Source organism: Garra rufa, chromosome 20 (assembly GCF_049309525.1).
Source record: "Garra rufa chromosome 20, GarRuf1.0, whole genome shotgun sequence".
NCBI lineage: Eukaryota > Metazoa > Chordata > Actinopteri > Cypriniformes > Cyprinidae > Garra > Garra rufa.
The window spans coordinates 10,039,444-10,062,338 of record NC_133380.1 but is presented as its reverse complement, the minus strand read 5'-3'; the positions used below and the strand labels follow the sequence as shown (position 1 = coordinate 10,062,338).

At 35.6% G+C, this 22,895-nt stretch overlaps 2 protein-coding genes across 3 annotated transcripts; one reads left to right on the top strand and one right to left on the bottom strand.

Annotated features, from left to right (window-relative positions):
- Positions 1 to 4,583: 4,583 nt before the first annotated feature.
- Positions 4,584 to 11,244, bottom strand: traip (TRAF-interacting protein). The gene is made up of 16 exons (XM_073826258.1): positions 11,114 to 11,244; positions 10,888 to 10,992; positions 10,125 to 10,182; positions 9,943 to 10,029; positions 9,821 to 9,860; positions 9,613 to 9,740; positions 9,414 to 9,508; positions 9,130 to 9,243; positions 8,857 to 8,944; positions 8,628 to 8,717; positions 6,983 to 7,071; positions 6,739 to 6,894; positions 6,607 to 6,646; positions 6,402 to 6,512; positions 5,288 to 5,338; positions 4,584 to 5,179 (listed from the first exon to the last, which is right to left on the bottom strand). Exons 2-16 carry the CDS (start codon positions 10,983 to 10,985, stop codon positions 5,063 to 5,065), a joined length of 1,362 nt encoding a protein of 453 aa, XP_073682359.1. The 5' UTR covers positions 10,986 to 10,992; positions 11,114 to 11,244; the 3' UTR covers positions 4,584 to 5,062.
- Positions 11,245 to 11,331: 87 nt separating this feature from the next.
- Positions 11,332 to 22,188, top strand: mon1a (MON1 secretory trafficking family member A). Of its 2 annotated transcripts, none has more exons than XM_073825874.1 (6): positions 11,332 to 11,570; positions 12,270 to 12,541; positions 15,596 to 16,000; positions 17,578 to 18,343; positions 19,059 to 19,206; positions 20,883 to 22,188. In XM_073825874.1, exons 2-6 carry the CDS (start codon positions 12,412 to 12,414, stop codon positions 21,021 to 21,023), a joined length of 1,590 nt encoding a protein of 529 aa, XP_073681975.1. In that variant the 5' UTR covers positions 11,332 to 11,570; positions 12,270 to 12,411; the 3' UTR covers positions 21,024 to 22,188. The 2 variants fall into 2 exon arrangements, with proteins under 2 accessions (XP_073681975.1, XP_073681976.1); XM_073825875.1 differs by having other exon boundaries at positions 11,332 to 11,581.
- The last annotated feature ends 707 nt before the right edge of the window (positions 22,189 to 22,895 follow it).

The following is a 22,895-nucleotide window of genomic DNA, read 5'->3' as shown; positions in this document are numbered from 1 at the left end:
ACAAAGACTCAAACGGGAGCCTCATTTTCATAATTACAAGCAGCATTCAGCACAAAATAAATATTTAAAATACATTGAGGATTAAACGTAAATTCTGAACTCCCGTTAAGTCAGTACCAACAAAAAAAGTGCATTATCGTGTATGAAAATAGTAATTAGTGTGCATGTTTATTATATATATTACGGTAATCTGCAGGCAGTGCAAAAAGGCGGCCATTGAGGTGTTTTTTTTTTTTAAATGACTTGATCGGCGAGTCTTTGGCAAGAACTACTTAAATAATCAGATAACATCAATGACTGCCATTTTCATCTCAAAAATAAAATGTTCTTGAAGGGATAGTTCGCAGTAGTCACGCAAAAATGAAAATTCTATCATTAAGCTTCATGTCGTTCCAAAACCCGACCTTTGTTCATCTTCAGAACACAAATAAAGATATTTTTGATGAAATCTGAAAGCTTTCTGACATTGCATAGACAGCAACGCAACTGAAATGTTCAAGGCCCAGAAAGGTAGTAAAGACATTGAATAGTCCATGCTTGTGAATGTGCATTTTTTTTTAAATTGTTTTTGGGGTTTTTTGCACAAAAAGTATTCTTGTAGCTTCATAAAACTGATGTCACAAGGACTATTTTAATGATTTCCTTACTACTTTTTTTGGCCTTGAACGCGTCAGTTGCGTAGCTGTCTATGCAGGGTCGGAAAGCTCTCGGATTTCATCAAAAATATCTTAATTTGTGTTCCGCATATGAACAAAGGTCTTACATGTTTGGAACAACATTAGGATGAGTAATTATTGACAGAATTTTAATTTTGGGGTAAACTATCCCAAGACAATAGTTCAACATTTTTCAAGAATTGCATTTGTGATCATTGTAATTACATTTTTCAACTTTTTTTTAAAGATTTTCATGAATACCCACACATATTTTTGGTGTCATATACTTGAAAATGATGCCATTTTAGCTAGGGGCAGGACACCCTGTTATTTAAGATGGGATATTCTGTATGAGCACTTCTCACTTGCTTATACCACTTGTCGAGTGTCCCGCTAGAGTTTAGGGGTAATAAATCATTTGTACGAAGGTCTCTCAACACAAACCTACGTGATCTATGATTCGTTTCCAGATCTGTATAGACATAAAATAGAGGAAATGGAGACCCTGCAGAGACCCTCTCCTGCTTTAGCTCTGCCCACTCGCTTTGGTTCACATGCTTGTCTGGCTGCCCGTTCCCCCACAGGCTCTATGTAAACACTCCAGGATCTGCTTTAAAACAGCCCAGAGGAGCCGAACGACCAAATCAGCCACAGATGTTTATACTGCCGCCCCAGCTGCTGCCCTGATCAGGAAGTGGCCATGGCCAGAGCAACTTAACTCATCGCTAAATGTGGCAGTAAATATTTTCTGTTTAGGGAACATGAGAAAAGCCACACTAATTTCTTCTGAAACCTTGTTCCATGTCTTGTAGGAAGTTCAAGGCACTAGGATGAGAGCGAGAGGTCAGTTGAACTGTTGCGTGCACAGCTTCCTGTCAGTTCTGCTTTCCCATGAGCCTCATGGTCCATAAAAGACCTTGTATCTTATCTTCCATAGCTTCATTAACCTAATGAAAACAATTACGGATCACGAGTCGGCCCAGATGGTTCTTATAAAGCCAGTGCGCTGATCTGACAAGAACACGCTCTGAGAAACATCCAGAGAAATGTTAGAAGGGAAGTTCGGTAGGGATACAGAGAGACAAAAACATTCACATCTACACGAGTCCATCATGTGCTTTAGACAAGGAAAATCCAAAACCATGTCATTCCAGAAGGCAGTAGATGGTATGTCTATTTAAGCGAGACATCCTTTATAGACAGTTACGCAACTGACACGTTCAAGGCCCAGAAAGGTAGTAAGGACATCGATAAAATAGTCCATGTGACATCAATGGTACCGTGATGAAATCCTTACTACCTTTCTAGGCCTTGAACATGTCAGTTGTGTTGCTGTCTATGCAGAGTCAGAAACCTCTCAGATTTCATCAAAAATATCTTAATTTGTGTTCTGAAGATGAATGAAGGTCTTACAGGTTTATAACGACATGAGGGCGAGTAATTAATGACAGGATTTTCATTTTTGGGTGAACTATCCCTTTAAAATCATAGTTCTCAACAGAAATTGTGTTTATTTTGCACTGACATTTGTAGACTAAGACATAAGTGAAAATTGCACAGTCGTGCTCCCCAAAGAGAATTATGGGTACTCGGGAAGCACCGGGAGGCTTTGGCGAAATAATAACCTCTCTGACACAATTACCTCCTCCACGAGAGGCTTTCAAGATCAGTAATCATCCCATCAAAAACAGATTCCCTTTGTGCTCGCTGAATAAATCCCATGCTCTTTGGCCTGATGGAAGCCTTCCACAGTATGAACAGCATTCAGCAGGTAGTCCACACATCTTATAAAGGAAAAATATGGGGGAAAATTGGAATTGAGGGAGCCCAATGCACAAGAGGCTTACAGGCGTGTAATGCCAGAACTGATGATGAGATCAAAATTATTCTCCACAAGACATCACAAGACCTTTACTGTGATCTGTAATCTCTTGCTTTTATATTAGCTGTCTGAGATGGGTTTGATGGGTTTTGTGGTTGTCTGCACTTCAGTGTTATGCTGCTTAAGGAGTTCTAGGCGTTTTTTTTTTTTTTTTGGTAATGTCATAATCAGGATTGAAATAATTCTGGCATGAAAAGATGTGCTATTTGGAAATGGACATTGGATAAGGTTGTTGATGGTTTTGGATTGACAGCCGCTTGTGTGGCATTTCTTCGAAATGAATAGTTGAAGTCAAAAGTTTACATACATCTTGCAGAATCTGCAAATTATTTTACCAAAATACGAGGGATTATACAAAATGCATGTTATTTTTTATTTAGTACTGACTTGAATAAGATATTTCACATAAACATTTACATATAGTCCACAAGAAAAATAATAGTTGAATTTATAAAATTGACCCCATTCATAAGATGTTTGATTTTTAATACTGTCTCTTGTTTGTCTTAAACAGTAAAACTGCCCGCTGTTTGCCCAAAAAATTGGGGGTGATTTTTCTGCATTTTTGTGTATTTGAACCCTTTGCAACAATGATTGTATGGTTTTAAGATCCATCTTTTCACACTGAGGACAACTGAGGGACTCATATGCAACTATTACAGAAGGTTCAAACACTCACTGATGCTTTAGAAGGAAACAAGATGCATTAAGAGCCAGGGGTGTAAACTTTTGAACAGAATGAAGATGTGTATATTTGTATTATTTTGCCTAAATATCTTTTTTTCATTTAGTACTGGCCTTTTGAAGATACAGAAGATTTGTGCTGTTTCACAAAAGACAAAATGAGTTAAATTTACCCTGATTTTAAAATTCAAATTTTCAACCCCCCAGCTCTTAGCATTGTTTTTTCCTTCCGAAGCATCAGTGAGTGTTGGAAACTTCTGTAATAGTTGCATATGAGTCCCTCAGTTGTCCTCAGTGTGAAACGTTGGATCTCAGAATCATACAGTCATTGATGGAAAGCACAGTCATGAATCATTCAGTTAACAACACAGTATTATGAATCAAGTGTATGTAAACTTTTGAACTGGGTAATTTTTTAGAAATTCAGCTATTATTTTCTCTTGTGGACTATGTACGTCTTTCATGTGAAATATCTTATTCAGGTATAGCATGCATTTTGTAAGATCACTCTTATTTTGGTAAAATAATTAACATTTTGCAGATTCTACAAGGTGTTTGTAAACTTCTGACTTAAACTGTAGATTTAAAAAATAATTGTAAAATAATGCAATTGTTTTGCAATAGCTGAAAAGAAATCTCTTATGCATCCCAAGACTGCATTTATTTGTTTTAAAAAATACAATAAAGCTGTTAAAATGTTATTTATTCCTGTGATGGCAAGTTAACATTTCAGCATCATTAGTCCAGTCTTAAGTGTCACATGATCCTTCTGAAAGCATTCTAATATGCTGATTTAGTGCTTAAAAACATGTCCTATTGCTGTGCTATTTCTTTTTTTTTTGGTGATGCATTTTTTCAGGATTCCATGATGATTGTTAAATGGCACATACTGCATGTCTCTTGAAAGCCTTTAAATACAAAAACCTTTAGCGCCCTCTGCTGCTTGTACAGACTAACTGTAACACTGCTCATTACATTACATTTCGTGATTCACAAATGTGTTTCATCGCAGCCAAAGCATTTCTAATTCTGCTTGCGTATACATATTAATCTGCATTACAATCTACATACACTATAAGAAAAAAAGAAAGAAAGCTGAAAACCAAGTTAAGTTATTGTCTGGATTATAGTGTTTTGGAGTTTGATATATTTGATATATAATAATTAGTCATTTCAATTCCAAGAAACCTGATAGAGAGTACAAATGGAGATGCAAATAATAATTTAAAAAGCTATAGTTTATTGTTTCCAAATTATACTCTGTACAGAGACACCATCAAAAAAAGAAAAGAAAGAAACCTCAAAAAACAAAGATATACATAAAGAAATATTCAGAAAGGAAAAGACAAAACAAACAAAAATAAATACAAAAAAATAATAATAATAATAATAGGCAAAACCTAAAGACACTTCTAATGCCAGACATGCAGTCCTGTTGAAATGTGATGGTGAGCAAAGTCAAGTAAATCAAATTTTTGTATATCTCATGAGTCAAAAGTTGAAGTGTAATTCATGTAATATACCCAGTGGCACGATTCAGTCCGTAGAAGGAAGAGTTTTAAAACACACATGGATAAACCGAGATCAGCCCAGAGTGGTGTTTGATGTTTTCACAAACACAGTCTAGCACTAAACTTCATTTTCAGTCTCTACTGAAAATTTCCTAGAGCGAGTGGCATGAAGTGTTCTCCATTTATCACCAGCTCCCTGTGGATGTGAATGCCCCTGAAACTGGCCAGAACACTAGGACCGCTTCCATTATTAACGCTGCTTCCCTTATAGCATTTTTGGCTGGCATCATGGGAAAAGTGTCTCCTGCAGGCCTCAAAAGCGAGGTGTTTTATTCCAAGAAACCATCCAGAGTGGTCAGGCTGGAGGTTGGCTTGCTTGTAACAGGCCTGGACACCTTCTTCCTTTTGGGCTTCATGGCAAGGGGTCGAATCTCAGATAAAGGAGACTGGTGCACATGCTAGAGTTAAGGAAACATTATGAAAAAAGCAACTTCCAAATAATTATTAACATGCATAATGGCAGCAATAAGAGTATTATCATTGGATAAGGATACGGGTTGGATAAATTTAGCTCTTCCTCCAAGTCCATCATAGCCAGATCTTACCTGGAATAAAAAAAGATGCATTACGGCAAATTGCACAAAATGTTTGTTACTGAAATAAATGAATACTTCTATTCCGCAAGGATGTATTAAATTGATCAAAAGTGACAGTAAAAACATGTATTACTTATAATTACAATTATATCGCAGCCTTTCTAAATGTAAGAAACTTCTTTCAGAAACATAAGAGAAAATCTGACTGCCTCAAAACTTTTGAATTGTAGTACACTACCAGTCAAAAGTTTTTGAACAGTAAGATTTGTAATGTTTTTTTAAGAAGTCTCTTCTGCTCACCAAGACTTCATTTATTTTATCAAAAGCATGACAAAAACAGTAAAATTTTGAAACATTTTTACTATATAAAATAACTTTTCTATTTAAGTATATTTTAATTATTCCTGTGATTTCAATAACACATGATCCTTCAGAAATCATTATAAAATCATTTTTATTATGTCGAAAACAATTTTTTTCAGATTTCTTTGATGAATAGAAAGTTCAGAAACAGCATTTATCTGAAATAGAAATCTTTATAAATGTCTTCATCATCACTTTTGATCTATTTAAAGCATCTTTGCTAAATAAAAGTATTAATTTCTATAATTATTTCTCCAAAAATTATACAGACTTTGTTACAAAAGCTTTTTATTTCAGATAAATGCTTATCTTTGGATCCTTCTATTCATCAAAGAGTGAAAAAAAAAAAAAAACTTGACAATATTGATAATAATAAAAAAATGTTTCTTGAACAGCAAATCAGCATATTAGATGATTTCTGAAGGATCATATGACAGTGAAGACTAGAGTGATGATGCTGAAAACTTAGTATTGATCACTGGAATAAATTACATTTTAAAATATATTCAAATAGACAGCAGTTATTTTAAACAGTAAAAAGATTTCACAGTATTACTGCTTTTGCTGTATTTTGGATCAGATAAATGCAAAGACTTCTTAAAAAAAAAAAAAAAAAAAAACACACCAAAAAATCTTGACTGGTAGTGTATATGTTTGCATGTAAACCAATGATGACCATAATTTACAAAAACATTTATAAGTCTCTCACAGTTCCAAATTTGCACGGGTCCAGCATGCTTCCAAATGCGTTCTTTCTGAAAAGCAGTGAGTGTCTTAACATGGGCCCCATCATGGCATCATCTTCTTTAACACGAGCATTCTGAGGGCAAAAACAAACACATGCAAACATTACACCCTCCATCGAATCCAATGTCATTTCCTTTAATACCAAGACAGCCGGCATAAACACATACACTACGCCCAAGTGCATTTTCCATGTTTTTGGATGAGGATCTGTGGAAAAATTAAACATTAAAAATTAAAACAAATGGACATCAGTAGAAATCATACGAACAGTTTGACAAAATGCTTCTGACTAAACTCACACTAAAGGGTCCAGACGCATCTTTTTAGATGGCACCTGAACGGGTTTCTTCTCCACCTGTTCAGGTGTGTTAATGTCAAAGGTCAGATTAAGGTCAATTTCCTGAGAGTCTGTCATTGGTCCATGACCAGGGGGCTTCAGCTCCAGAGGAGCAGGGCTGGAAACACAACAATCAACAAAGTCTCTTTCAGCAGATCTATTGAATAGCCAAGCATTTTGCTTAAAATACAAACTGATTTTCTGACCTTTCGAAGACCAGTCTGCTGATGGCTTCATTTGTACGGGTTGGAGTGCTTAACGTCCGCTGAAGAATTTCCACCTTCTTCTTTAAGCTCTGTTGAACATGAGATGTCAGATCAAGAGTCAGGATAAGAGTCAGCTTGGAAAAAAATTGCACCCTCTTGTGGCTGATTTGAATGCCAGCTTGTAAATGTAATTTGATGCTTATGTTAAATGGAGCTTTTAGCTTTAAGGCAAGACATCATGGGTATACAGGGTTTAATTTTTAACTAATTGATATCACCACACTTCCTTAGTTTCCCTAAGCCTAAAATGCACTAATTAGCATTCCAGAACATGTTCATTTTGTTAACATACTAGAGTTAAAGATGCAAAATCACTTTTTTACCATTCCAAAACACTCAGAACATCCTTGTCAACAATTAGAAAATTTGAAATTTCACCATGCTTTTAAGAATAAAATAAAACCCTTTGTAAAACTTTCAGAATATAGATAGGATTAATGGCCTTTAAAGATACAGTTGAAGTCAAAAAATAATCTGTGTAATGTTAATTATTTTACCAAAATCATACAAAATGCATGTTATTTTTTTATTTAGTACTGGCCTGAATAAGATATTTCACATAAAAGACTTTAGTTTATAAGAGAAAATAATAGTTGAATTTATAAAAATGACCCCGTTCAAAAGTTTACATACGCTTGATTCTTAATACTGTGTTGTTACCTGAATGATTCACAGATGTGTTTTTTGTTTTGTTTTGTTTAGTGATAGTTGTTTACGAGTCTCTTGTTTGTCCTGAACAGTTAAACTGCCTGCTGTTCTTCAGAGAAAATCCTTCAGCTCTCACAAACTTTTTGGTTTTTCAGCATTTTTGTGTATTTGAACTCTTTTCAACAATGACATGCAACTATTACAGAAGGTTCAAAAGCTCACTGATGCTCCAGAAGGAAAAACGATGCATTAAGAGCCAGGGGTGTAAACTTTTAAAACAGAATACCGATTTGTAAATTTTTCTTATTTTTTCATTTAGTGCTGCCATTCAGAAGCTACAGAAGACACTTACATATTTCCTAGAAGACAAAATAAGTTAAATTTACCCTGATCTTCAAATTAAAAAAATCTTAATGCATCGCGTTTCCCTCCGTTTCCTTCAGTGAGTGTTTGAACCTTCTGTAATAGTTGGATATGAGTCCGCCAGTTGTCCTCAGAGTAAAAAGATACATCTCAAAATCATACAGTCATTGTTGAAAAGGGTTCCAATACACAAAAATGCTGAAAAACCAAAGAATTTGTGGGACCTGAATGATTTTTTCTTAAGAACAGCGCTATCACTGTGGATCATTCAGGTAACAACACAGTTTTAAGAATCAAGTGTATGTAAACTTTTTAACATCATTTGTATAAATTCAACTATTATTTTCTCTTGTGCACTATATGTAAACGTCTTTTATGTGAAATGTCTTATTCAGGCCAGTACTAAATAAAATAACATACATTTTGTATGATCCCTCCTATTTTGGTAAAGTTATGAACATTTTGCAGATTCTGCACGGTGTATGTAAACTTTTGACTTCAACTGCTTGTATTGTAATTGAAATCAATTATTTAGTGTTATAAAGTAGAAAGCAGATAAAGCAGAATTTCTCACAGTGATCTCTTTGTCTGCGTTGGACAGGTCATTCTGAAGTGCCTTCATGTCATCCTTTGTCCTGTTTGTCTCTGTAGTGGCTTTTTGCAACTGCAGTAAAAAAGAAAAATAATAATATTAAAATATAAATAAACAAACAAACAAAATATCTGTACAAAGATCAATAAGTCATTTAAATTTTTTAAATAATGATATTTTTCATGGACATTCTCAGAGACAAGAAATGAACCTTGCTGTTAGAAGAAATCAGTTCCCTTTTCAGTTTCTCACACATCTCATTCGATGACTTGAGGCTTCCCTTCAGATTGTCGTACTCCCTGAGGATAAATAAAATAATTCTATTTAACACTCAAATACAGCAAATGAGGAAGCACAAGTGGTGTACTGACCTTGTCAAAAGTTTGGGGAAGTAAAACTACTGAGGTTTTAAGTTTTAAACTACACGAGTACACTACATATCCAGCAGTGAGAGTTAGTGTATCCACAGGAAAGTAAAACTTACTTTTTAAGCGAGATGCAGTATATAGACAGCTGTTCAACAGCAGATTGACCAACACCCATATCTGTGATCATAGCCTCCACTTCTGACCTTTGACCCTGTAGGACCACATCTAAACTAAAGGACAGAAACATACACGAGAGCATGTGAACAAAAAAACCTACCGTAATCAAACAGTTAGTTTAATATTTTTCATTGCTTACATGGTAAGATGGACATTGTGGTTTCTCTCTCACATACATTTAATCACAAAAACCTCTCTTAGACAAATGAATTTTCATAGGTACCTCTCATAGGTTTTCATTTTGACTCGGAGTCGCTTGGCTTCCTCTTTGGCTGCCTGCCCTTCATTTTTCTGACTCTCCAAGAAATTCATCTGTTTCTGATAATTTCATACAAAACATAATCAAGACCAGAATTCAAAATGCAGTGCAGAAAGCATGCTAGACTAAATGACACAACAGTTTACCACAAAAATCAATATACCCGGAGGACAGAACACAGCATCTCTTTGTCTCCGATTTCCTTCCGAACTCTTTCCAGGTCCCTCTTCTGCTTCTCAATTGTGTCTTTTAGAGTGTCTACTGACTTCTGCTTGTCCCTCCATTCTTTCTCTGGAATGCATAACACATGCAAACATATAATACGAATGGATGGACGTTTTAAGCATCAATCAAGAACTTGAGGAAATTACCTTTTTCAGACAACACTGCTTTCATGCGATCAAGCTCATTCTGAAATCAGAATAATATTCTGTGAATATACTGTGTTAACAAACTCTGGGGATTGAATACATTCAAAAGCATGCTTTATCACCTGTAAACTTTCAGGATCCACTGGCGTCCCATCATCCTCTGGAGCTATGTCAAAGAACAGCTTGTTGATAATGTGCCGCGTACTGACCTAAAACAGAAAGAGCAAGGGTTTCATTGCAGTCCAGACCTACAATTAATTTAATTAATCAGAGGAATAACTCCGTTCACAGGTCAATGGTGTACCTGTTTCCTGCATTGTGGACAGGTTTTGTTTGGGGCCGACTGAAACCACTGGAGAAGACTTTGTTGAAAGAAAAAGAAACATAGAACCAATATTTATTTTTTAGCAATCAAACATTGATATTTCTAAATATTTGAACGTACACTATCAGTCAAAAATTTTTAAACAGTAAGATTTAAACAGAAGTCTCTTCTGCTTACCAAGCCTGCATTTATTTGATCCAAAGTACAGCAAAAACAGTAACATTTTGAAATATTTGTACCATTTAAAATAACAGTTTTCTATTTGAATATATTTCAAAATGTAATTTATTCCTGTGATTTCAAAGCTGAATTTTTTTGCTGCTCAAAAACATTTATTATTATGTCGAAAACAGCAGCACAGAATTTTTTCAGGTTTCTTTGATTAATAGAAAGTTCAGAAGAACAGCATTAAAAATTACTTAACTGTTTTAAATATTGATGATAATAATAATAATAATAATAATAATAATAAATGTTTCTGGAAGACTGGAGTAATGATGCTGAAAATTTTGCTTTGATCACAGGAATAAATTACATTTTCAAATATATTCAAACAGAAAGCAGTTCTTTTAAATAGTAAAAATAATTCACAATATTACTGATTTTACTGTACTTTATATCAAATAAATGCAGGCTTGGTGAGCATAATATTACACAATAATTGTGTAATATTATAATAATATATATGAGATCAAGTCTCACCAAAAACAAACATGCAGTAAAGTAAAAAGGAGACACTTACCAGGCATAATGAAAAGTGTGACCACAGTGAATTGCAGCCACATCTTTGGAATTATCAAAGAAATCTGAGCAGATGGTGCAGTATGCTCGAATAGGCATTGTTGATCTAAAATATTAGACATAACAAGGTCAAAATCTCTCTGTTTATGGCACGGTTTGTATGTTTTGTTCATTACTGATTTGTTGTGGTAACGTTACCCTGTACTTAAAGTGCTGTATTTACTCACCCAGATGACGCTGAGACGATCAAGAAGTCTTATTCACACGGATTTGTTTAATTAAATTCCATAATTATGTTTATATAGCTTGTTTTTGAATTAGTTTTGAGTTCGTGAATACATCGAAGCGGCGCGCTTAGTTCAAACGTAATGACTCCTCCTTTTTGATCGCGTCATCAACACACGACTCCGCGCTGCCTGAGCTGAGAAAGTTACGGTTAACGTACTGGTATCGCTACAGAAAATGTTAAGCGAGATATATAAGACATAAGTGTTTATTTTAATTTGACATAAAAGTGCGGATATTATTTTTAACACAGTAGCAATACCTAAAAAAATATATGTTGCTGAATTAAAAACTACATTACCTATAGTGCACCTCTTGCGCTATGACGCCTGTGACAGTCCGAGTTGATTTTTGACCCAAGACAAGTCAACCTACGGTGATTTGGATAAACTGTTTGAGGTACAGTAAAGGTAATTTGTGTTATTAGGAATCTAACCTATGTGAACAACAGTTGTGAGACTAGATTAAATACAAGTTGGCGCAAAATAAGATGTCTTCCAGTGACATTCAACAGCTTTTAAATGTTTAGCACCGTAGCTAGTTGCGTTAGCAGGTCAGGATTTATAGACAAATGAGAAAATCCACAAATCTTCCAAATGTGTTCAGTTGCAAGAATATCTGAAGATTGGCATTAACATACACTGTGTTATAGGTTTAAACGGAAAATGTTTTAATACAATTTGGATTGAATTTTAATTTTAAATTTGCTTACATTATCCTCATCATTATCGTTGTAAATATAAATAGTCTAAATCCTTGTGGCGTGTTTGGTTATATTTTGTAAAATAGTTATCAATATTGTAGGGAATATATATATATATATATATGTATATATGTGTATATGTATATATATGTGTGTGTGTGTGTGTGTGTGTGTGTGTGTGTGTGTGTGTGTGTGTGTGTGTGTGTATTTATTTATATATAAATATTTATGAGAACATATTTTTTTCTAACAGTATTTTAATAACTTTGATTGCATTAGAATCCATTAGAATAGAATATGAAATGCATCAAAAGAAGAATGAAGTTTTAAAGACTGAGGAATTAACTAATTTCTTGTTCCTCTTTTAATGTGACTTTCTGTAATTTCACTTCCAGACACTGAAGGAAACTCTATAAATTGTACTGTATGACCTTCTGAGCTGTTGGGATCATGCATTGAATCGCTCCTGGCACTGACTGGTGGTTCAGGACACTGCGTCCTCTCTTCCTCTGGATTTCTCTCGTGTCCGATGCCAGGATGGCGGCAGACGTCCACAATAAGGGTGCACACTGGGAGGTTAAAAATGGCAACTTGGTGCCATCAGATCGACTCCGGCAGGACCGATCAGAAAGTCCGACCCCAGGGCTGGTGGAGGGGACAGAACCAGGTTAGTTTAACAGTTTATACTTTCTGTGTACTGATTAGATCAAATATATTCTGCTTTTGTCAGGGATTGTAATCTTTGTTTTGTTGTCAAAGGTTTTATGATGCTTTAACAGTCATTAAAGAGACCTATGTGCTTTTTAAGCCTACACAAACCACACCTTATTTCTTAGTCATGCATATCCTTGTAATATCCCATTGTATTTCCCGTTGCGAGTGATCAAATAACTCGCAGGTTTGTATGTGATAAATGACTAGAATCTCAAAATTAGTTTAGCTGTGTAAATGATTCTTTAGGAGAAGTTGAAGTTTGTCACAACACAGGCAGTTTCATAATGATATGAAAGCTTCAACTAAATCTCATAAAGGATTTCCCAGAAGCCCTGGGAGTGTGTGAGGGCTGTTTCCTGAAACTGGAAAGTTAAGGAGCATGCCAGTATTGTATTTTGATAGATATTTGGCTTTATGGGAATTTTGGATCCTAAAATGATTTATGAGGATTTTTTTTTTATACATTTAGTTAAACATTTAAAGGAGCACTGATTTGGTGCAAGAAACAACTCTTATTATCAATGCTGAAAAACCATGATAAACCATTTTGTGAAAACCATGATATATTTTTTTCAGAATATTTCACATAAAAGACGTTTACATACAATCCACAAGAGAAAATAATTGTTGAATTAATAAAAATTACCCCATTCAAAAGTTTACATACTGTGTTGCATGAATGATCCACAGCTGTGTTTTTTGGTTTGGTGATAGTTGTTCATGAGTCCCTTGTTTGTCCTGAACAGTTAAACTGCCTGCTGTTCTTCAGAAAAATCCTCCAGGTCCCACAAATTCTTTGGTTTTTCAGCATTTTTGTGTATTTAAACCTTTTCCAACAATGACTTTATGATTTTGAGATCCATCTTTTCACACTAAGGACAACTGAGGGACTCACATGCAACTATTACAGAAGGTTCAAACACTCAATGATGCTTCGGAAGAAAAAACGAGGCATTAAGAGCCGGGGGTGAAAACTATTGAACAGAATGAAGATATGTACATTTTTCTTATTTTGCCTATATATCATATTCCTTTCATTTAGCACAGTGCTTCAGAAGCTACAGAAGATACTTGTGTGTTTCCTAGAAGGCAAAATAAGTTAAATATACCTTCAAATTAAAAATGTTTTCACCCCCCAGCTTTAATGCATCATGTTTCCTTCTGAAGCATTAGTGAGCGTTTGAACCTTCTGTAATAGTCCCTCAGTTGTCTTCAGTGTGAAAAGATGGATCTCAAAATCATACAGTCATTGTTACAAAAATGCTAAAAAAAAACAAAAAAAAAAAACTTTTTCTTAAAAACAACAGCCAGTTTAACTGTTCAGGACAAACAAAAGGTGTGTTAACACTGATATAATTGATGATTACAGTCGTGGCCAAAAGTTTTGAGAATGACACAAATATTAGTTTTCACAAAGTTTGCTGATAAACTGCTTTTAGATCTTTGTTTCAGTTGTTTCTGTGATGTACTGAAATATAATAACAAGCACTTCATATGTTTCAAAGGCTTTTATCGACAATTACATGACATTTATGCAAAGAGTCAGTATTTGCAGTGTTGGCCCTTCTTTTTCAGGACCCCTGCAATTCGACTGGGCATGCTCTCAATCAACTTCTGGGCCAAATCCTGACTGATAGCAACCCATTCTTTCATAATCACTTCTTGGAGGTTGTCAGAATTAGTGGGTTTTTGTTTGTCCACCCGCCTCTTGAGGATTGACCACAAGTTCTCAATGGGATTAAGATCTGGGGAGTTACCAGGCCATGGACCCAAAATTTCAACGTTTTGGTCCCCGAGCCACTTAGTTATCACTTTTGCCTTATGGCACGGTGCTCCATCGTGCTGGAAAATGCATTGTTCTTCACCAAACTGTTGTTGGATTGTTGGAAGAAGTTGCTGTTGGAGGGTGTTTTGGTACCATTCTTTATTCATGTCTGTGTTTTTGGGAAAAATTGTAAGTGAGCCCACTCCCTTGGATGAGAAGCAACCCCACACATGAATGGTCTCAGGATGCTTTACTGTTGGCATGACACAGGACTGATGGTAGCGCTCACCTTTTCTTCTCCGGACAAGCCTTTTTCCAGATGCCTCAAACAATCGGAAAGAGGCTTCATCGGAGAATATGGCTTTGCCCCAGTCCTCAGCAGTCCATTCGCCATACTTTTTGCAGAAGATCAATCTGTCCCTGATGTTTTTTTTGGAGAGAAGTGGCTTCTTTGCTGCCCTTCTTGACACCAGGCCATCTTCCAAAAGTCTTGGCCTCACTGTGCTTGCAGATGCGCTCACACCTGCCTGCTGCCATTCCTGAGCAAGCTCTGCACTGGTGGCACTCCGATCCCGCAGCTGAATCCTCTTTAGGAGACGATCCTGGCGCTTGCTGGACTTTCTTGGACGCCGTGAAGCCTTCTTAACAAGAATTGAACCTCTTTCCTTGAAGTTCTTGATGATCCTATAAATTGTTGATTTAGGTGCAATCTTAGTAGCCACAATATCCTTGCCTGTGAAGCCATTTTTATGCAACGCAATGATGACTGCACGCGTTTCTTTGCAGGTCACCATGGTTAACAATGGAAGAACAATGATTTCAAGCATCACCCTCCTTTTAACATGTCAAGTCTGCCATTCTAACCCAATCAGCCTGACATAATGATCTCCAGCCTTGTGTTCGTCAACATTCTCACCTGAGTTAACAAGACGATTACTGAAATGATCTCAGCAGGTCCTTTAATGACAGCAGTGAAATGCAGTGGAAAGTTTTTTTGGGGATTAAGTTAATTTTCATGGCAAAGAAGGACTATGCAATTCATCTGATCACTCTTCATAACATTCTGGAGTATATGCAAATTGCTATTATAAAAACTTAAGCAGCAACTTTTCCAATTTCCAATATTTATGTAATTCTCAAAACTTTTGGCCACGACTGTACATGAATGATACCTCAAGTCATATATCTTGTTGAGCAGAGGTGTGCTATTACTTTATTAAGCAATGTGTCACTCCTTGACAGGTGCTGGACAGGAGAATGCCATGTTTGTTCACGCCCAGTCTTTTGAGGACCTGACTGCTGACACCAGTGACAAATCTGCAGAGGTGGGTGACTCGAATCTAGAGAATGCTCAAAAAGAGGCTCTGGAAGGAATTGAGGAGGAGGTGCAGGAGGAAGGTGTAGTTGTTGAACAGGAGGAAGAAGGGAAAAAGGAGGTGAGGAATAGCAACAAGGCAAAAGAGGAAGATGTGACAAGTGAAACATGGCGGAGTCACAGGAAGCATATGTTTGTCTTGAGTGAGGCGGGGAAACCCATCTATACACGCTACGGAACAGAGGAAGCGCTCTCCAGCATCATGGGAGTCATGATGTTACTCATGTCATTTGTTGAGGATAAGAAGAACATCATACGCTCTATCCACGCAGGTAAGGGATATCTAGAAAATATTAAGCTGAGGTTGATATATAGATATATGTATGCTACCTTTTAGAAGTTTGGGATTAGAATGTTTTATTTTTAAATAATAAATACTTTTATTCAGCAAGGATGCATTAAATTGATCAGTGTCAGTAAGATATTTATAATGTTACAAATTTCTGTTTCAAATAAATGCTGAACAAAATTAATATTTAAAATTGATTCATGAGCTGCAAATCAGCACAGAATGATTTCTGATGGATCATGTGACACTGAAGACTGCAGTAATGATGCTAAGAAGTCTGCTTTGCCATACATTTTAAAATATATTTAAATAGACAATGTATATTTTTTATGTAATAATTTATTATTTATTAATATTATATTTGTAATAATATTTCACAATATTACTATTTTACTGTATTTTTGATTGATGCAGTCTTGGTGAGCATAAGAGACATAGAAAACAAACTTTTGAACAGTAGTGAATATTTTTTTGACAAATTGTTTTTTTTATTATTAATATTGACTCCTATTGTTTATTAATAATATTAATAAATATAAAAAGATGACTTTTTAAATTACACTGCTGTTCAAATGTTTGGGATCAGTAAAATTTTTATGTTTTTAAAAACTCTCTTTTGCTTACCAAAGTTCCATTTATTTGACCAAAAATACAGAAAAAAACAATATTATAAATGATTATTGTTATAATTATCTATTTTTAATATACTTTAAAATATATAATTTATTTTTGTGATGCAAAGCTGAATTTTCATCAGTCATTACTCCAGTCTTTAGTGTCACATGATCCTTCAAAAATCATTTAATAAACTAATTTATTATCAATGTTAGAACCGTTGTGCTGCTTAATATTTTTTTTTTTGGAACCTTTGATACTTTTTTCAGGATTCTTTGATGAATAGAAAGTAAAAAAATCAACATTTATTTAAAATAGATTAAAAGTAACTTTTACTTTTTTTTTTTTATCAATTTAACACATGCTTTCTGAATAAAAGTATTCATTTCTTTTAAACAAAGAAAGAAAGAAAAAAAATTACTCCAAACTTTGAACGATAGTGTATATTGTTACAAAAGATTTTTATTTTAAATAAATGCTGTTCTTTTTAATGTTTTATTCATAAAAAAAGTATCACAGGTTCCAATAAATATAAAGTGTTTCCAACACTGATAATAAATCAGCATATTAGAATGATTTTTGAAAGATCATTTGACACTGAAGACTAGAGTAATGATGCTAAAAATGCAGCTTTGCATCACAGGAATAAATTCTATTTTAAAGTACATTAAAATAGAAAACCACTATTTTAAATTGCAATATTTAACATTATTACAGTCTTTTGTATTTTTAATCAAATAAACACAGCCTTGATGAGCAGAAAAGACTTCTTTAAAAAACATTAAAAAACTTACTTCAAACTTTTAAACGGCAGTGTATGTTCTAACTAAATACAACAAAACATCAAGTAATAAATTACATCTCTTCCATTTAAGATGATATTTTGTCCTTCAAAACTAGTGCAACAACAATATAGGCATTTATGTGTGTTAACATATCTTTCAGATGGCTACAGAGTGGTATTCCTGCGGAAAAGCCCTCTCATCCTGGTGGGAGTCTCTCGCACTAACTGCTCTGATCGTGAATTGACAAGAGAGCTTCAGTACGTCTACTACCAGATCGTTAGCCTGCTCACCCTCACACAATTGAACCACGTCTTCCAGCACCGGCAGAGCTATGACCTGCGCCGCCTGCTGGCCGGCTCTGAACACCTCACTGACAACCTTCTACGGCTCCTCGACCAAGATCCAGGCCTGCTGCTGAGTGCCGTGATGTGCCTGCCTCTGGCCAGCTCGACCCGTGACATGGTCTCCTCTAGCTTGCAGGCTGCTAAAGCCAAGAACCTGGTATTCTCCATCCTGCTAGCAGGAAACAGGCTGGTGACGCTGGTGCGCAAAAAAGACCAGTTTCTGCACCACATGGACCTGCACTTGCTCTTCAACTTGGTCGGCTCTTCTTCCTCCTTCCGAGAAGGCGAAGGATGGACGCCTATATGTCTGCCCAGGTTCAACCCAGCTGGATTTTTCCATGCACATATCTCTTACTTGGAACCGGCCTCGGATCTGTGTCTTATCCTGGTGTCCACAGATCGTGAGGATTTCTTTAACCTCTCCGACTGTAAGAAGCGATTCCTAGAGCGCTTGCGCAGACGCAGTGCATTTCAATCCCTGCAGGAAGCGCTGAACAAGCCAAGTTATCCTGTCTCACATGTTGGCATACCTGAGCTGCGACACTTTGTGTACAAGTCTAAAAGCTCTGGGCTCTATACAAGGTAAGACAGTTGAGTATAGAAGCCTGTTTCCGCCACTGAAAAAAAAAATTATTTTGATTTATTTTTTCTCACAATTCTTTTATTTTCTTAGAATTTTGAGATATAAACTCATAACTGTGAGTGATAAAGTCAGAATTGCGAGACATAAACTTGCAATTCTAATAAATAAAGTCAGAATTGCGTGATATGAACTTGCAATTCTGAAAAATAAAGTCACAATTGCGTGATATAAACTCGCAATTGTGAGTTATAAAGTCAGAATTCTGAGATATAAACTCGCACTTCTGAGAAATTAAGTCAGAATTGTGTGATATAAACTTGCAAGTCAGAACTGTAAGATAAACTTGCAATTGTGAGAAAAAAAGTCAGAATTGCGAGTTTATATCTAGCAATTCTGACTTTATATCTAGCAATTGATTTTATAACTCGCAATTGTGCATTTATGTCACAGTTCTTGAGAGAGAAAGTCAGAATTGTGAGTTAATATGATAATTCTGAGAAAAAAAGTCACAATTGCAAGATGTAAAATCTCAATAGCGATAAAAAAGTCAGAATTGTGAGATAAAAAGTCAGAATTACCTTTTTTTTTTTTTTTATTCAGTGGCGAAAATGGGTTTCCATAGTTTAGTAATGATCATGAAAGAAAAAACATTTCTTAATTTTCTTAATTTTTATTGCTTTTTATGTAAATTCGTGTTTTTTTTTTTTCTGTAAGCCCTGACCTTCCAACACCCTACCAAGGAGAAGAGGAACACGAGAGGCTGATGGGATTGTACCAGTACCTGCATAGCTGCCTGCATCACCCCACACGTCCCCTGCGCTACATCTACCGCTGTACAGAGACCGAGAACCTTTATGCCTTGGTTAGTCTTTCATAATGTGCCATACACTGCCGTATTAGATACCATTCAAAGGTTTGGTTATGGGTTTGCACAATAGAGGAAGTATCCAGCCAATATCACATTTGCATATGATTTTATTTTATATGTATTTTTTTGGCAGATGCTTTTATTCAAAGTGAATTACAGGAATGCAATAAGCAATTCAACACAAGTTGTGACAGCCAATGTGTAACTGAATATATTTCAACAACAAATAGGATTTTTTTCATTTATAAGTTAATTTAAAAACTGCACTGTGCGATTTACTAGATGTCACAAAAGTGAGTACACTCCTCACGTTTCAACAACCATTTTAGTATATCTTCTCAAGGGTCAATACTAAAGAAATGAAACTTGGATATATTTTAGAGTAGTCAATGTGCACCTTCAGCTTCCTCAGCAAGGCAGTTGTCATCTTGGTGGTGTGTTTGGGGTCGTTAACGTTGGAAAACTGCCGTTCGACCTAGTTCCTGGAGGAAAGGCATCATGTTTTGCTTCAGAATTTACAGTACTTAATGGAATCCATCTTTCCCTCAATGAACTGCAGCTCCCCAGTACCAGCAGCACTCAAGCAGCCCCTGACCATGATGCTACCACCACCATGCTTGACTGTAGGCAAGACACAATTTTCTTGGTACTCCTCACCAGGGCATCGCCACACATGCTGGACACAATCTGAGCCAAACAAGTTTATCTTATCGTCTCATCAGACCACAAGACATGGTTCCAGTAATTTATGCTCTTGGACAGGTTGTCTTCAGCAAACTGTTTGTGGGCATTCTTGTGAGCCAGCTTCAGATGAGGCTTTCTTCTGGAATGACGCCTATGCAAACCGACGTATGGTCTGAGCACTGACAAGCTGACCTTCTACCTGCAACCTTTAAAGCAATGCTGGCAGCACTCATGCATCTGTTTTTTTGAAGCCAGTGCTCAACTTGGTTGATCGACCCTTGCAAGGCATGTTCCGAATGAAACCCATCTTGGAAAACCTCTGTATGACCCTGACCACTGTAGTGTAACTCGGTTTCAGGGTGTTACTGAACCTCTAATAGCCTTGGCCATCTTTGTGAAGAGCAACAATTCTAATTCTCAAATCCTCAGAGTTCTTTGCCATGAGATGCCATGTTGAACATCCAGTGGTCAATATAAGAGAATTGTACTTAAAGCACCTAATTTTAACTGCTCTAATACAAGATACACAAGTTTGTATGGTCCTGTCAAGCAGACAAAAACATTAACATGATAAATAGGACATGTGGCTTTGCATGGTTAAACAACACACTGCTGTTATCACGTAGGGTGTACTCACTTTTGTTGCCAGCTATTTTGACAATAATGGCTGTATTTTGACTTAATTTCAGAGTACAAGCTGCACATTGACTACACCTAAAATATATCCAAATTTAATTTCTATAATATTGTCCCTTGAGAAGATATACTAAAATGGTTGCTGAAATGTGAGGGGTGTACTCACTGAGATACTGTACATGTTTGCATACAAAGTTGAGTGTTGATTATTATAGTTTAAAAAAATGCACCAAAAAAATAGACAGGCAAGAGTATTTCTAACTGGCTGGTAATTTGGCAGCACCGTAAGGCTGTTTAAATCCTGATGCTTTCTATGTTTCTTACTTTGTCAACCTCCACCTCTTCTGTAGGTGACAAGTGGCTTTGAGCTCTACCTCTGCTTCAGTCCTCTGGGAACAAAGGGCCTGGCTGTGTCTGCTGTCAACAAACTCCTGAAGTGGATCAGGAAGGAGGAGGATCGTCTGTTCATACTCAGTCCCTTAACATACTGACCCAGTTCAGGCCGTTCTGAACACCAAAAAAACTAGTGAATGTCTGACCCCAGACTGCTGAAAGAGCAGCATCAGTGATCCTACTTGAATGAATGAAGATGCAAACGGATGCTGTCAGATATTAAGGGCTTGATTGATACATTGAGGGCAACTCAACAAGTCGGTGTTATCAGGAAGGTTTGAAAATTGAGTAAATTAATAAAGGGCATCTAATCATTCCTATAAGCAGTTGTCAAAGTATGACATCCGATGTTTAGAGATAATTGCTTTTAAACATGGCTCTGTAGCCAGCAGCGAAACATTGAAGGCAGTAGATTAGCACTAACAATCTAATAAAGGCTCACAATGTTTTTACACTGCTGTGTAAAGTAGACATCTAGGCCTGTGCTTTTTACTAGACCAGTCACTGTTTCAACTGAACATCTGTATTGAGCCAAGTTAACAAATATTAATAGATTATTGAGCTGTGGCCTTCACATTTCTTTATGTCAATGAGAATATAAACTATGAAAGCTTGAATTTTTTTGTTTCCAGCCTGGTGACATGCAAATATGTGTGGTTTGGTAGAACTAAAAGTATTTCCTATCTAACCAAACTGACTTTATCTATGTAACAGCCATTTCATTTTAGAGACATGACTATGTAGGTGCAAATACCTGAAGCATGGCTTGATTTAAAGAGCAATCCAAAAGTGAATTAGTCTGTATAAAGTTAAAGATCTCCATCTCTTTGTCAACATGTCAAATGTTTCAAAAACTGACCATGTGTTGCTACTGAGGGCTTCCCAAAGGACCAGTTGAATCAGAGATACCTCTGTAGTAATATAATGTTTTATTAATGCTTTTCTTTTATGTTTAATATATGCACTTGATTGTTAATTTGCTACTAATGTTGAATGAATGAATAGGATACGTGACACTGTGTGTCATTGCTCATTTATGCTGTTGTTATTCCAGTCTTTTAGGAAATCATGGGATAGATGACATATGTTAATAATGGAACTTTATTATAGGACACTAGGTAGCAATTTGCACATCTGGTGTTTCAAAAATATTGGTAGTGGTGGCGGCACTCATGTTTCTGTTTACTTTCTGTCTAAAGCTATTTTGACAACGGGCGTCATGTTGAAAACAATCAAAAGAAATTAAATCCATTTCTGAAGATATATATTGTTTGCCACGTTTACCCTTTTGCTTGGCTTTCTCCATAATTCCTCAAAGGAATGTTACATGATACACTTTCAGTCAAATGTTTTTGAGCAGTAAGATTTTTAAAGAAGTCTCTTCTGCTCACCAAGCCTGCATTTTTATTTGATCCGAAGTACAGCAAAACAGGTAAATCTTAAAATATATTTACTATTTAAAATAACTGTTTTCTATTTGAATATATTGTAAAATGTAATTTATTCCTGTGATGCAAAGCTGAATATTCAGCATCAGTGCCTTAGTCTTCAGTGGTACACAATCTTTCAGAAATAATTCTAATATTCTGATTTGCTGTTCAAGATACATTTCTTTTTTGTATTCTTATTATCAATATTTAAAACAGTTGAGTAAATTCAGGATTCTTTGATGAATAGAAAAATTCAAAGATCAACATTTATCTGAAATAACAAGCTTTTGTGGCATTATACACTATACCATTTAAAAGCTTGGATTTTTTGAAGGGATCAAAATTGATGATAACGTATATAATGTTACAAAAAATTATATTTCAGATAAATGCTGTTCTTCTGAACTTTCTATTCATCAAAGAAACGTGAAACAATTCTACTCAGCTGTTTTCAACAAAAATAATTAATGTTTTTTGAGCAGCAAATTAGAAATTTAGAATCATTTCTGAAGGATCATGTGACTGGAGTAATCACAGGAA

What these genes read in the sequence shown, in the direction of transcription:
- mon1a (XM_073825874.1), top strand. Translation starts at nt 12,412, where the DNA reads ATGGCGGCAGACGTCCACAATAAGGGTGCACACTGGGAGGTTAAAAAT. An exon ending in GGTGGAGGGGACAGAACCAG is followed by an intron (nt 12,542 to 15,595) that starts GTTAGTTTAACA and finishes ACTCCTTGACAG; the next exon opens with GTGCTGGACAGGAGAATGCC. An exon ending in CATACGCTCTATCCACGCAG is followed by an intron (nt 16,001 to 17,577) that starts GTAAGGGATATC and finishes CATATCTTTCAG; the next exon opens with ATGGCTACAGAGTGGTATTC.
- traip (XM_073826258.1), bottom strand. Translation starts at nt 10,985, where the DNA reads ATGCCTATTCGAGCATACTGCACCATCTGCTCAGATTTCTTTGATAAT. An exon ending in AGCAGTGTTGTCTGAAAAAG is followed by an intron (nt 9,741 to 9,820) that starts GTAATTTCCTCA and finishes TATGCATTCCAG; the next exon opens with AGAAAGAATGGAGGGACAAG. An exon ending in GAGCTAAATTTATCCAACCC is followed by an intron (nt 5,180 to 5,287) that starts GTATCCTTATCC and finishes CATGTGCACCAG; the next exon opens with TCTCCTTTATCTGAGATTCG.